The sequence below is a fragment of the Leptidea sinapis genome, chromosome 4, assembly GCF_905404315.1.
Source record: "Leptidea sinapis chromosome 4, ilLepSina1.1, whole genome shotgun sequence".
NCBI lineage: Eukaryota > Metazoa > Arthropoda > Insecta > Lepidoptera > Pieridae > Leptidea > Leptidea sinapis.
In genome coordinates, this window is record NC_066268.1 from 12,926,599 (window position 1) to 12,942,181 (window position 15,583).

The window sequence follows — 15,583 nt, forward strand, 5'->3', positions numbered from 1 at the left end:
CGTAAAAAATGCTCCATGTTGTTATGATGAAATTGTTTCACAGCGGAACTGTCAAACCGTGCGTCACTAAATTCTTTCACAGAAAATATGTCCATACAAAACAGATATTGGTATTAAAAATAATTATGGGTTTCAAATCAAAATAAAAACTATCCTATCCTACCTATCAAGTTGGACTAAACTGCACTCGACGAAGTAATCCTCATTCAAATCCGTTCATTAGTTTAGGAGTCCATCGCACAAACAACTTGTCACGTAATTTATATATATTAAGATAAATATCCGGACGACCGAGCCTTGCTCGGATTTTTAAGAATGTACAAAACTTGAACAAAAAAAAAACTAATAGGACATCTGGATTCGAACCGGGGTCTTCTGCTTTCCGGATCACCCAATGTCCCATCTGAGCTATAATAGTCATGTACATAGTGGCGAAATTTACCTTTGTATTCTAATGTTATTGTAGCTGTTTCTCATTCAAACATGGATAAAACCATTTTTTTAAATTGAAACCTAGCTAGATCGATTTATCACCCCCGAAATCCCCTGCATACTTAATTTTATGAAAATCGTTGGGGCCGTTTCCGAGATTTAGATTATATATATATACAAGAATTGCTCGTTTAAAGATATAGGATACCTATTATGGTTTAGAAATGATGATAAATCTCTACATAAATCTTCTTAACATATATAAATCCGAATGTTTGTTTCCAGTGAACTTCTAAACTAATGAACGGATTTTAATGGGGTTTACTTCATGGAGTGCAGTTTATTCCAACTTGAGAGATAGTTTTTATTTCGATTTGGGACCCATAATAATTTTTATTACCAATATTTGTTTTGTATTGACATATTTTCTATGAGATAATTTATTGACGCACCATTTCACAGTTTTGCTGTGAAACAGTTTCATTATAACAACAGGGAGCATATTTTACGAAATAATTCTTCATGTTATAGACAGATTCATAAAAAACAGTATTTTATTTATTATGTACAGAACAACGTCTGTCGGATCAGCTAGTCTATAAAAAATTAGGCAGAGGCAAGAAATTACTTAAAAAACGCGCGGTTGTGGAATGCCAGACTTTAACGTTTAACACGTAATAGTTAATTTAATAAATAATATAGTTTTGACGTCATGTCCGGTTGTGGAATTTGTCCGTTGGTATCGACCCGTGTCGAAGATTATTCTTATACCAGTGGAAGGCTCCTTTGCACAGGATGCCGGCAAGATTATGGGTACCACAACGGCGCCTATTTCTGCCGTGAAGCAGTAATGAGTAACATTACTGTGTTTCGGTCTGAAGGGCGCCGTAAAGCTAGTGAAATTACTGGGCAAATGAGACCCAACATCTTATGTCTCAAGGTGACGAGCGCAATTGTAGTGCCGCTCAAAATTTTTAAGTTTTTCAAGAATCCTGAGCAGCACTGTATTGTTATAGGTATAAATTACCATCAGCTGAACGTCCTGCTCGTCTCGTCCCTTATTAACCTAAGGATAACCCGATGAACCTTTGATTATTTATTTATATTTTATTATATTTTAAAAAGGAAGCCAATGTTGTATGCCATTTTATGCAGTATTAATCCTTATTCTAAAGCACACTCTTAAATTTATATTTTATGCAACAGTACATGCATAATGAACTGAAAAACAATAGAATACCTTTTTTTTTAAAACTTACATTACTAAAAAATATAACAAAAAAACAATACAACGAAATTAACTTAAAAGTAATAAACAACTAAAAAACAATATAATAATATAAATGATAGAATATTTTAATGTGAGAATAAAAAAAAAAACACGAAAAAAAAAACAAATCAAGCCATACCTATTCATACTAAAATTAGTATAACTATTAATACTAAAATAGGCATTTCTATGGGGTGAACATTGTTTTTAAATTGTCGTTTAAAACATGAAGCGGATTGTTTGAAAATATCTAATTGCTAACACATTAAAATCGTATATGGAATACATAAAAAATCATATTGAACTCATCCACAAATAGGGTTAAAGTTGAACCGCAAGTTAACCCTCCCTAACCCATGCTTTCCCACGCTCTTCATGTGCCCATGCTGTGATTTTTAATACTTAGGGTCGCCACGGACCACAGATAATAAATTTGGCTTGTTGATGTGTTAATCTCTCATTGATTCAGAATCAATTATTATCTCAAACAAATCAAAATAAAAATAACTACCATAATTATTGTAGTCTATGTTACAATAAACTTAAATTGTTCTGAGTAATATTATTATAACACTAGAAATAAGAGCTTGCTTGTAACTAATTCTAAGTAGGCTTCATAAGATACATAATAGCTTTAAAGGTAAATGTATACACTTCTATAATAAAGTCCCATCCACTGTTCAGGCATTATCTATAAATAAATTTAAATGATTTACAAAAAATGGCTCTGTCGTAAATCCTATTACTCCACTGCTGAATATCTAAATGATCGGACAGCCTGGGACTAGATTATGATTATTCTATAGCGATAGAAATGACTGTACAATATTGTATATTTTTATTGAAAAGAGCGCACAAAAATAATGCTGGGAGAGTTTCTTGCGCCGCTTCTTCTGTCTCAGAGCGCCATTTGTTTCCGAAGCGGTAGTAGTATCTAGTAGTTATTAGAAATGACATCAAAAAGAATTCTAAAGTAATCAATTTTGAGAAAATAAATGCCTTTTAATACAAACAGTAATTATGCAAATGGAGAAAATAACTAATCTAACATGATTCACTATTTTCTTATTTTCTGTGTTTTATATTATTTTATATATTCCAATATTGGTATAATTTGGTATATATATATATATTTTAATTAATTTTTAATTAATCGGCAGACCTAGAAATAACCTGTCCAATGTGAAAATGTTACCTGTACCTGCCTGTAATTGGTATACTTCCACGTAGTTATATAGACTAGATGAAATTATATTTAATTAAAGAAACTTGTGGTTTTTGAAACAAGTGACTCAACAACTTCTTGTTATTCATAACAAGTATATTATATCTTGTGACGTAAGCTGCAGGGATTTAGGAATTTGTCACGGTAAGTGATTCGCATTTATTCCTGATTTAGCTGCCGGGCAAACTTCACTTCACTCATCTCAAAGGCTAGCAAATAATCAATAACTTCGGGGATAGCAGATGTCAACAGATAACAACGCTCTTGTTTAAAAAAAACGTGTGAGACTCGAGATGCCGGACAGAAGTAATAACTTAAGCTAATCCAAGTTGTAATCTAATCCACTATTTAATATTGAAATTGATAAACTTGAAAAAGGTTAGGTTATTACCTAATTGTTATGTATATTAATATGATAATGTAAAAGATGTATTTACATGTTAGGTATGTACATTATTATTTCAATAAAAGTAACAATTGGTTAGAGTAAGAGAGGAGGAGCCTGCATACCGATGCCGTATCCGTGAGAGAAAGGGAAGCCAGACAGACTGGCGCCGTAACGCGTTACGTTACGAAGCGGTTTAGCCTCCCATAAGAAGTTATCACTTCAAAAAAAATCAAGACTTTTGCTATCGCTATCTAAATAACTGTGTATAAAAGAGACAAACGATTCATGAGATATGCTTTCAGCTTGAGACACCTACAGGATTGCGACCGTACGACAATTCTGACATAAAATACACACAGCAGTCAACAAACATCCACGTTCCATTCAAACTAACTGATAAATGATATAAAAATCAACAATCGACGAAGTTAACATAAATTAAATACCATTTAAGGTCCAAATACAGCAGGAAACATAATCGAATACGCATATTTATCGCACAATGGCGGACCTGCCGTCGTATTTAGCCGTTCACAATACTCCTTTGATCTGCCGCCCTCGCCGCGTTCACAGTTCAGATGTTCAATAACAAGCCACAATTGAGGCTTGTGTCAAGTATTTTGTTTGACTCTTATCTGGGGCTATTTTTGCACCTGAATTGTTGGTCGCTTTTGTCGCCCTGTCAATTTTCCGCTGCACGCGTTTTTCAGACAATTTTAACAAAATAGGCATTTAGCTAGAGCTAAATAAGTTCTGATTTTTTAATTGAATAAGCCAAGGGATTTGGATTGGTTTTTTCTAATTAAGGTGTTTTTTTTTATAAAAGTAAGGGACGAGACCAGCAGGACGTTCAGCTGATGTTAATTGATACACCCTGCCCATTACAATGCAGTGCCGCTCAAGATTATTGAAAAACCCAAAAATTCTGAGCGGCACTACAACTGCGCTCGTCACCTTGAGACATATGATGTCAAGTCTGATTTGCCCAGTAATTTCCCTAGCTACGGCGCCGTTCAGACCAAAACACAGTAATGCTTGCACATTATTGCTTGCCGGCAGAAATAGGCGCCGTTGTGGTACCCATAGCCCAGCCGGCATCTTGTGCAAAGGAGCCTCCCACTGGTGATGGTGTCTTATCAATCAGATGTGTTTTTAGCTATTCAAACATTTCCTGTCACACACTTGTATATGCATATTCAAGACGTACTATGCACTTATTTATCATTTTCCACCTCTGTCAATTTTCATTAGCATTAACAGCGCCACACTAGGATGAGATATATACCTGGTGGTTGGATATTTTTTACGTCAAGAAAGATCCTCTTACTGGTGGACAACCGATGAGAACAGGCCAGGCTTATTACTTTAATGTACGTGACAAGTTACAGTCTTACACTCGGGAATTTTTCGTCACTTTTTGTTAGTGTGCGTACATTGCGCAAAATAGAGCTTCACAGTCAACCTCATATATTTTGTTTGTCACTTTGTGTTAGTGTGAGTGCATTGCTCAAAGTAGAGGTTAACTATCATCCTCAATTTTTTTAGATTTTTTCACAATAATAATAGCGTGCATGTACGAGATCCCAACATACAAAAACTTAAGGAATAAATGTGTCTTTGTCAGACTTTTCGTTTTGTTTGTTGTTCGCAAACTTCACTTGCGATCAACATGTCGGATGTGATCGTAATGTGTTTGTAAATTTATCTTGGTTGACAGTATTTAAGGTGTTGCAAAGTCCGAACTGAGTGGAAATATAAAATTATAGCCTTTCCTCATCATCACCATTTCAACCGGAAGACGTCCACTGCTGGACAAAGGCCTCCCCCAAAGATCGCCATGACAATCGCTCCTGCGCTGCCCTCATCCAACCTATTCCAGCGATCTTAACCAGACCGTCAGTTCATCTTGTGGGGGCCTACTAACACTACGCGTTCCGGTACGTGGTAGCCATTCGAGGACCTTACTGCCCCAACGGCCATCTGTCCGCCGAGCTATGTGCCCTGCCCACTGCCACTTCAGTTTCGCAATCGTTTGGGCTATGTCAGTGACTTTGGTTTTCCTACGGATCTCATTTCAAATTCGATCTCGTTGTAAAATCTCGTAGGGCCCCCGCGCAACATATGATTTCAACAATATGGATATCGTATCCGAAGTTTTCGAGGGTGAATTTGGGATAATTTTTTAAATCGAAAATGGTCGCCGCGCAAAATTATTCCTAAAGTTATTATTAAGTTTTACTTCAACCGCGCGTAAAGATAACACGCACACACTTTTTTTAACTAACTCAGTCAAACACAGAGTAGAGTGTCGCATAAAATTGTATATTTTATATCATCTGTGCAGGTGTGACCTCCTGGCGGCAATTGTCCGCAACACAGTATATCTGTTTTTGTGTGGCATTATCGAAACTTGCATGTACACCGTGAATCATATGCTCTGCCTTAACCTTGATTCATTATCATTAAGTTTTTATACATTGTTTATTGCATTTGTCATACACAGTTGAACTTTGCACGGAAACATTCATTTGGCATTTTCTTTAATTAACGTGATCCGCGATAACACTATTAATTTTTTATTTTACACACAAAAAAAAGTATTTTACAATTTACTTAAATTACCGTGTACTACACTCGTCGTATGTTATAAATAACTAAGAGAAAACTAAGAATATACTATATGACATAATATCAGTACTTCAAACTAATTACAATATGACTTCAAAGTATTTATTACAATTAATAACATTAAACACTTATTCTAATTTTTACAAACTTATTGTATAAAATTACAAACAAACAAACCTAGTTCTTACCGCATACTTATTTACAAGTACCCTGCAATTCACTTACGTTTGTGTATTTTTTTTAAGAAGCAAAACCTGTGTGAACAAACACACCTGAATGTTGACATCTTCTGAGTTTCGACTATGACAGCTGTGAAAATGTCAAAAAAAATAGAGATTAAAACTAACCTCCATATAGAGCAATTCAAACACACTAACACAAAGTGTCACACAAATCGCGAGTGTACGACGTAGCTTCTTGTCACGCACATTAAACTAATATTCCTGGCTTGTTTTTATCGGTTGTCTAACAGCAAAATACTCTATCTAGACGTATAAATTATCTATGGTTAACATCATCTTCTGCAGATCTCATTTTCTCTCTCGCTCAGCCAAGCAACAAAATTTATGCTACCTTCACTGAGTTTGTCAATGCAGTTTTTTTGAAGTCTTCACATCTGTGGTCTGCCTCTTGGTCTCTTTTTGATGGCATCGGTGATTTATGTTCGTCAATATAAGTAAACAATATCTATTCCTCACGACTTAGTGTGCTTTGCTGCCTTTTACATGATGTATGCATGTAATTAATTAGTAGTTAAAGTTTAAACTATCTACTATTAATATATCCCCCAATTGGTTTTCATTATAATTGTGCTCATTCATCATCATCATCATCAGCCGGAAGACGTCCACTGCTGGACAAAGGCCTCTCCCAAAGATTTCCACGACGATCGGTCCTGCGCTGCCCTCATCCAACGTATTCCGGCAATCTTGACCAGATCCTCGGTCCATCTTGTGGGGGGCCTACCTACACTGCATCTTCCGGTACATGGTCGCCATTCGAGGACTTTACTGCCCCAACGGCCATCTGTTCGTCGAACTATGTGCACTGCCCACTGCCACTTCAGTTTCGTAATCATTGGGCTCATTAAAAATTTAAAATTGGGCTACCTAGAACACATTATATTTCGTAAGTGTGGAGTCAGATTTATTGTTATTTGTACAGAAAAATAATAGAATTATTACTTATCAACTATTCAAAGCCTGTCAGCTTCACTAATCCTGACTAACATAACGGAGATTCAGTATTTGAGTATTAACTGAAAGTTTCAATCAATATGAGAATCCTACTGTTGGCGAGAAGTGAGTAGCACAGTGCGACAGTCGCTTTGTGTTTATTTAAAAAAAAAGGTCTGCAGATTTAATATATGTAAGTCTCTATTTAATTTTTCAATGAAGTAAAACTTTCAAAAGTCCATTTTTAGCGAACCGTATCAGAAATAGTTGTAGTACTGCCCTAAACAAATTATACTCCTAATACGGTTATCTTGCCGCTACTTCAAATTTTTGTAATAAAGTTTCAATATGGGATCTCTGATATTAAGATTATTTAGAAATTAGATTTTCATCATCCATCTAGTAGCTCTTTATTCCTGATTCAGTGAAATCAGACATAAACGTAACTGTCTTTGTGATGATGGTCGTGAATTTTTTTTATGAAAGTAAGGGACAAGACGACCAAGAAGTTCGGCTGATGGTAATTGATACACCCTACCCATTACAATGCAGTGCCGCTTAAGATTATTGAAAACCCCAAGATTCTAAGCGGCACTATAATTGCGCTCGTCACCTTGAGACATAAGATGTTAAGTCTCATTTGCCCAGTAACTTCACTAGCTACGGCGCCCTTCAGACCGAAACACAATAATGTTTACACATTACTGCTTCACGGCAGAAATAGGCGCCGTTGTGGTACCCATAATCTAGCCGGCTTTGTGTGCAAAGGACCTGGTAAAAAAGAATGTGAATGCGACTGCTGTTAATAAAACTAAAATTGATACCATACCACAACAGATTGTAACTGATATAAAAATACATGTCAGCAAATTCGTATTGTTTTAGGTATTGGTATAAGTCATAAACCAAATAATTTGCATGTGCACCTGAAGGATGACCAGTGTAGAATGGAATTGAAAAAAAATAAAACGTAGGACAGACATTTCATGTAAATAATAATGTCACCGGTGAATCAATCTGGGTTTAATGCTATGGACCTGAAAGACTCAATCAGCGCAAAGGGTCTTTCTTTTTGAAGATTTGCCAACGAAATTTTAACCAAAACGCTACAAATTTCATTAATTTTCGGCCGTGGTGTACATGAAAGTACAGTAGGGTCAATATTTTTTTTTAAACATCACAATGTGTGCACTAATAGGAATTTTTTTTTTAGGGCCTCATAGCTGTACAATTAGATGCTCCAGGATTATCCAATCTCTCTGGAACTAGTATAGCACTTTTAAAGGGAATCCAGAAACTTATAGTATGATCTAAGTATGAGGACTACAGTGCACGGAGCCCGTAATCTGTTCCTCCTTCGGTAGACAGGCGAGATTGTGTTGATATTTATTTAAAAGACCTCAATCTTGGTCTAGTGAAGTGGGCCGGCGTTTTGTCGTGCAGATAGCACCGTGTAATTGGTTGGTGTAGAGATGTGCTGTGGTAAGATTGCACGGAGTGGCACTCAACTAATGGTAGATAGCGGACACGTTTGCCGGCGCGCACACTTGTTTATTACTGACACGCCTCGCTCACAATGTGACTCCTTCGACAGGGAAGATGCATAGTTATTATTTTGAAGTGAGAACTCAAAACAAAAGAATTACGTTATTCAAAAGAATTGTTAAAAGGTTATTATAACATAAATGACTTTCTTAATGATACCACAAATTGGGAATGGAGCGACCGCCCTCAGGCTATTAAATAATAAGTTTAATTGTACAATGTTACATTGTAAACATATTTTTTGATCAAAAAAAAGGCCGCTGAATTTCTTGCGCCCGTTCTTCTCAGGCCTGAGGCATTCATTTTGGAATGGGTGGTAGTTTTTTGATAAGTGATGTCACATCCTATTTTGAATAAAAATACTTGAATTTGAACTTCTTTAGCCACATTGGGCACTTTTTACATACATACATACATATAATCACGCCTCTTTCCCGTAGGGGTAGGCAGAGACCACTTCTTTCCACTTGTTACGATCCTTACATACTTGTTTCGCTTCGTCCACTTTCATTATTCCTTCCATATATGCGATTCGGTTTAGAGTACTCTTGACCTGACCTTTTTTCAAGACGTCCCTGATTTGGTCTCGACACAGCCGCCTTGGTCTACTCCTGCCAACACTTTCATTCACACTGGCCTTATACACTTTTTTCGTCAATCGTTCTTCATTCATTCTCTCGACAAGGCCAAACCATCTCAATATAACTTTCTCAGTTTTTGTCACAACATCTTCTTTCAGACTACAACGTTTCCTTATCTCACTATTTGTCACTCAGTTTAAGTCCTATCATACTTCTCAACACTCTCATCTCAACTGAATTTATTCTGCTTTCATGTTTCTTCTGCCATACCCAACTTTCACTTCCGTACATGAGTGTTGGAACCAACCCTTCATGCACAGCCAAACGAGCCTTGTTAGACACATTCTGCTTGTTCATAAAGGAGTGCAAAGCTCCATTCACCATGTTTCTTGCATTCACTCTTCCTTCAATCAAAGTGCCCTGTTCTTGAAAGAAGAGGGCATAATTTGGTAGGGCAAAATCTATACAAATATACTATACTATACGAGACTAAGTCTTGAGTCTTGTGCCAGATTTTGGCGAGACAACACGTCCTGAGGATGCCTCGTGTAGAGGTGAAACACGTGTCGGATTATTTTAAAAACAAATATTGGCGGAATTAACACTAAAGAAAACTTAAATCATTTGTATTATTATGGATTTCCGCAAAGTAACGCCAAATTCAATAAATTTTCTAGGGCAAAATCTTATGGGTTATCATCACCGAAATGCTCATGTCCATGGTCTGTCTGGTGGTCTGGTCTATATAGACCATAATAGCATATGCTATTATTTCTTAGTCTATGGGTCCGAGATATATCTTTGTAAACGTAGATTTTGACTTTTATGAAGTGAAAAATATTTGAGTTTGAGTAAATCAGTTCGAAGTGAACCTCATTTATGACCAATAAATAAAGTTTTAATATTATTTACTTTAAATAATCAAAACAATGAGAGAAAGTGACAACAAAAATTATCACAGCGCGATAACGCTGTGCTATCTTTATTTGAATAATTTATCTTAAATTAAATAATCGTTTAAAACACTCCTTAGCCCTAATGAACAATCAAATCAAAGTCATGTACCTACTTGCTTATAACATATTACGGCCGTTCCCAATATTCTATCTACAGATAGACATAAATTACTACCTTCTACTGTCAGTAATTAGCTGTCAATAATCTGAAATATTCCAATATACCCGATAAGTCATTCTTATCGCCTTATATTGGGACGCGTGAATTGCAATTTCCATACAAACTTTATATCGCTGGTAAGCTATACGTCTTCCCATTGACAGACAGCAGCGTGTACGGATAAGGTGAGTTTCCGTCGATAAGTTTATTGGGACAGAAAAGTCAACGATAGTTACGATTTTTATCTCAAGTAGGAGATAGTCTGAATATTGGGAACGGCCGTTAGTTGTACAGCTGATACTATCTACCGATGCGGGACTCGAACCTGCGACCTCTCGGGTTCCGTCCAATCGCTCTTCCACTTAGCCAGCCGTTCGAATAACGTGTCGTTCATAAATCTTGGTATGTCTTGTTCAACTTTCAGGTTGGGGCTTCATATACATAATCTACTGTACAGTTGATAACCTGCTAAACCCCAATATTTGCATATTAGGAAATTGGCTTGAGATGTCGCTCTATCAAATCTTAACAATTTGTTTTTTTTTTTAAGTGATAACCCTCACTTCTGAGATTAATTACAAATTAAAATTATTTTTAAAAAGGGGAAAATATTGAAATTGACAAATTCATGCGTAGTTATTGACAATTGACATTCAGCAAATTTGTTAAATAATTAGGTATTAATAATGATAATACTTGAAATATATCAAACTTTTATCGAAACCAATTTTTTTGGCTTCGATTTTGCTGTATGTCTGTTCAGACAGTTCAATACGCAAGGGAAGCAGTAATTGATCAACAAATTACGGTTAAAACAACACATTTAAAAAAAGATATAATTGGAAGTTATAAAATGGCTGATACGCAAATCAAAATTTATCTTTTACAATTATTAGACACCAGCACAGCTGAGTCACACTACAGATTTACCCCCTTATTGATAATGGTCCGCTAACTTTAAACAGCCGCTTACGAGTGATTATTCTCATTCTGACTTAGGTCAATAGAAGAAGACAGAGTGAGAATTAGCAATGCTTTAAGTTAGCAGACTATTATGAATAAGGGGATTAATTTATATAATGTCAATCCATATAATGGCAATGACCAGTTATTATTGCTAAATCCTTGAAGGACTTGATTATTTGAATCTAATGCAGGTTTCGCAAATATCATAGCTAGCAAGGGTAGGTAAGTTGCCAATCACAATTGTCTCATAACCATTGATTGGCTAATATTGAGGTGATGTTAGGTTAGATGATGTTTCTGACCAATCGGAATAAAGATACGACATATCAACTCTTATATAAGCCATTCAGCATTCAAGGAACCTAGTATTTTCGCAATGATTCAAAAAATTTTAGACAAGAGGATTCACAGGAGTGATGCCGGCATTTTAGGAAGGTATACGCATATTTTATACAAGTAAGACCTCGCAAGGAAGCTAATTAAGCTTGTGGCGTGTCGTGTGAAGGTGGACTTTGGCGAAAATCTGAATTTGATTCCAATTACCTTAGCAAGAAAGGTCTTAAATAATTATAGATAAATCTGAATCTTACGAGTTGTTATAAACTACTGGATGTTTCCACTATGTTATGTTATAATTAAGTGATATCGTCACAGCATTGATAAACAAACAATCAAAGAATACATTTATGAAGATAACAGTTTGTTGAACTCGATATAATATCCAATCGAATCGCTTACAAAAAATTTCTAACGAATAGGGACAGTCAAAACTATATTTAGTCCGATAAATTTGTGCTCAAAAGAACCCCTAGCGGGAATGTTTTGGGGTAGTTTTGATTTCTTCCATTTTGTATGTTTTTTGGGGTGCAGAATCTGAATCTGAGGTTTGCTAACAAAGTTACGTGATAGAACATTGAAGAAAATACAAAAAAAGATAAACAAATCTCTTTTTGGCAGTTTTCTGTTTATAACTCGGAAACTATCAAATTTTCGTGAAAAACCTTTCCATACAAAATGAAAGTACACAAAATTTCCTACAAATCGCACTATTAAGGTTTTCCTGCGACAAACCGTTCTGGCTCAAACTATAGTTGAAAATAGGCGTATTTTATTTAACCAACTTTTTCCACTCCAAAAATCTAATTTATTGTTGACTATCAATTAGTGAATTCCTTCCAGTTATTTGCACATACCTCATTTAAATCAAATATGTAAAGGTACAGGTAATTAAAAAAGACAAGGTTCCAGTTTGATGTAGTTTAATGAAGTCCGAAATTGAACACAAATTCAATCACAAAAAAGTTGAAATTTCGACGATTTTTTTACTACACTTTTTCACAATTAGACAATTGCAATCAATCAATAGAATAAAATCTGTAATATCTTTGTATTTTTTTGAAAATTCAAGTGAAAGTATTTCCTTTGATTCTTATTAATTGATATTGTTGTGTATGTTCTTACAACAAGATGCCAGATAATGTTCAAAACAAATGTATTATGTAATTCAAAAGAATTGTTAAAAAACGTTTGTGTGGTAAAGGTTAATATATCATAAATGAATTTCTTAATGATACCAAAGACCGACCACCCAGATATTTAATAATTCCACATTGTAACCATATTTTTATAAAAAACAGAAGTTTTTTTCCCGATTAGTTTGTTGCGCCTCTTCTTGTCAGATCTGAGGCATACCGTGTGGTAGTATTTGACTTTCAATAAGTGATGTTATATCCTATTAAGATGATATTATTGTCAACTATCCGCTACCGCCACGTCATCTGTATGGATGTTATAAAATAGTATAAAGTACTATCGACGGATCCAGCCTTTTCCTAGCGCTGCATTAACAGTAGTTCACCTTCCTTAACATTTACTTTGCTGTTTTTATTTTGTATCATCATCACCATCAGTCGGAAGCCGTCCTCTGCTGGACAAGGGCACTCAAAGATTTCCACGACGATCGGTCCTGCGCTGCCATCATCCAATGTACTCCGGCGATCTTGACCAGATCGTCAGTCATTTAATTTGTACAATATGTATTAATATATCTATATTTTAAAACTTAATTATACAAAAATATTCCAGGTGACCTAGAATCTTAGTATCAACCTTGGAGGTTTATTCGAGAGAGTACGTTAATAAAGTTGATTTATTGCTTTCGGAAATGTTGAGTGTCATGCACATACTGAATAAGTGGTAATATTATAAAAAGTATTTTAAAGTGATATTGTCTCGAACTGTCTCTGGGAGAAAATATAATTTTCAAAGTTGTTTGTATAATTTTCAGTTAAATAGTTTCCGAAAACGATCATCCGAATGATAATGACACTCGTGCTAACGGCAATGATAAAAGCCGATAAATCAGCTGCTCTTGGCACGTTGAAATCATACAAAAAATATGCTAATAAGAAATAATCAATAACAAAGACACAAATACACATATTAAAAATAATCTATCAATATTAACATATTATCTTTCAGGTAAATGTATTAAAATTTAATTGAAGCATAAAGTAGATAGACTACTATTTTTATATCGGGTTAGTCTCTTACCTTTTATTCGTATAATATTTCGACTAAATTAAAAACCAGCGTTGATAACTAAAGTATTTTTAAATGAAAAATATTTCAGTCTTACGCGCCATGTGATACAAAAATGATTGAGCGTGTCGAATGCTGCACCGAAATCGATTGATGTCTTTGCCGTTTGGAGTTTCGCTTTTAAGGGCGTTGCTTGTGAAATCACTAAGCTAATGAGACCTTTAACATTTTATGTCTCAAACTGACCAGCACACTTGTGTTGCCGCTTATATTTTTCGGTTTAATCAGAAACCCTGAGTGGCACTGCATTATAATGGGTCGGGTGTATCACTTACCATCAAATAAACTTCTTGCTCTTCTCATCATTTATTCTCAAAAAAAAACACATGGCAGTTTACAAGTAAAGCTAAGTATATGCCGCAATGTTTATACTCTGTTCTCGTTGCTAAATTAAAATTAACATTCTGGGTGTAAAAGTACTTGTTTCCATCAAACAATGTAAGAGTATAATTTCCGTCATTATTACCTCATCAATTAACCAAATTGTTTGGTTTTTTCTGCAAGTGCTCTGATTTACTACAATAATGCATTCAGGGTACTGATGCGGCTGCCACTAATGTTTCGCTCATCGGGGATGTTTGTCGGGGCACGGGTGGATTGCTTTTATGCTATGAAGCGAAACTTTATTAGTTCCTGGTGCTGTGCAGGGGAGCAACATCAGTACTATACAATATTATACTACTTTTGCTTTTATTATTATTTAAAGTTATAATAAAGATCATCATGACTTATTTGTAAATTTTGATCAATGTAATCTGCGTTGACACAGGTTGGTCTCATAAATAAATAATAATAATTATTAAAACGTGTTTTATTTACATTCAACATGTGTTTACACGAATACTATAATGTTGGTATTATTGTATTGCTCTGGTTATGCTATAATCTAAAACTTATACATATATAAATAATCGAAATTTGTAGATTTAATTGTTGCTTTTCCTCGTGCGCCCACAGAGGTATAATTCGATTGTGTCATTTCTAGGTTCATTTCCATTGCTAAGTCTAATAATTCGCATTACTTATTACTATATGTAAATGCAGAACGTTGTATGTACTTACTTACATAATATGAAATATATATAAATACTTATTTATAATTTTACTACTCCCGATTCCCAGTTCAGTTTCTAAGACCAACTTAACTGAACTTAATGACATTTCAACGACTTGTATAAATAAGTCTAATCTAGAATATGTACATTTTCAGAACAAGACGAAACACAAACTCAACTTCAAAAGGAGTGCTTATTTATTTATTAGTTGCACATTAAAGTAGTTTAGCAAACTTTTGTAAATAAACACTTCTCTTAATATTATTCACGATTTTTAGGTTTTCCGATATTTCAACGTTGTTACAAACGTTATAAACACGACGCGACTAAAAAAGAGACTCATATTTTCGTTAATATCCAAATATCTGTCTTCAAAACTATTAAAAAAGTTATACTTTTCGTTAGTCAACTCTATGTCACATTTACTAATGTTAAAACTTTTTAACTACTATATGTACAAAATGGACTTACGTTTTAATGGCTTCGGGTTGCTCTGCTTCCTTCGCGACATGACCTATACACCCAACAGCACCATCACACAACACTTGATCACGAAATCCGACAACTTTTGGAGGAAAGACATACAACCGCTCTGAACGGC

General features: G+C 34.9%; 1 protein-coding gene across 1 annotated transcript in view; it reads right to left on the reverse strand.

Annotated features, from left to right (window-relative positions):
• Window positions 1-15,583, reverse strand: part of LOC126979878 (zinc finger protein ush) — a 288,948-nt gene extending 273,365 nt beyond the window's left edge. The window contains exon 1 of the mRNA XM_050829445.1: window positions 15,454-15,583. Within this exon, the coding sequence (XP_050685402.1) occupies window positions 15,454-15,493 (40 nt within the window). The 5' untranslated portion in view covers window positions 15,494-15,583. The remainder of the gene's footprint in view (window positions 1-15,453) is intronic.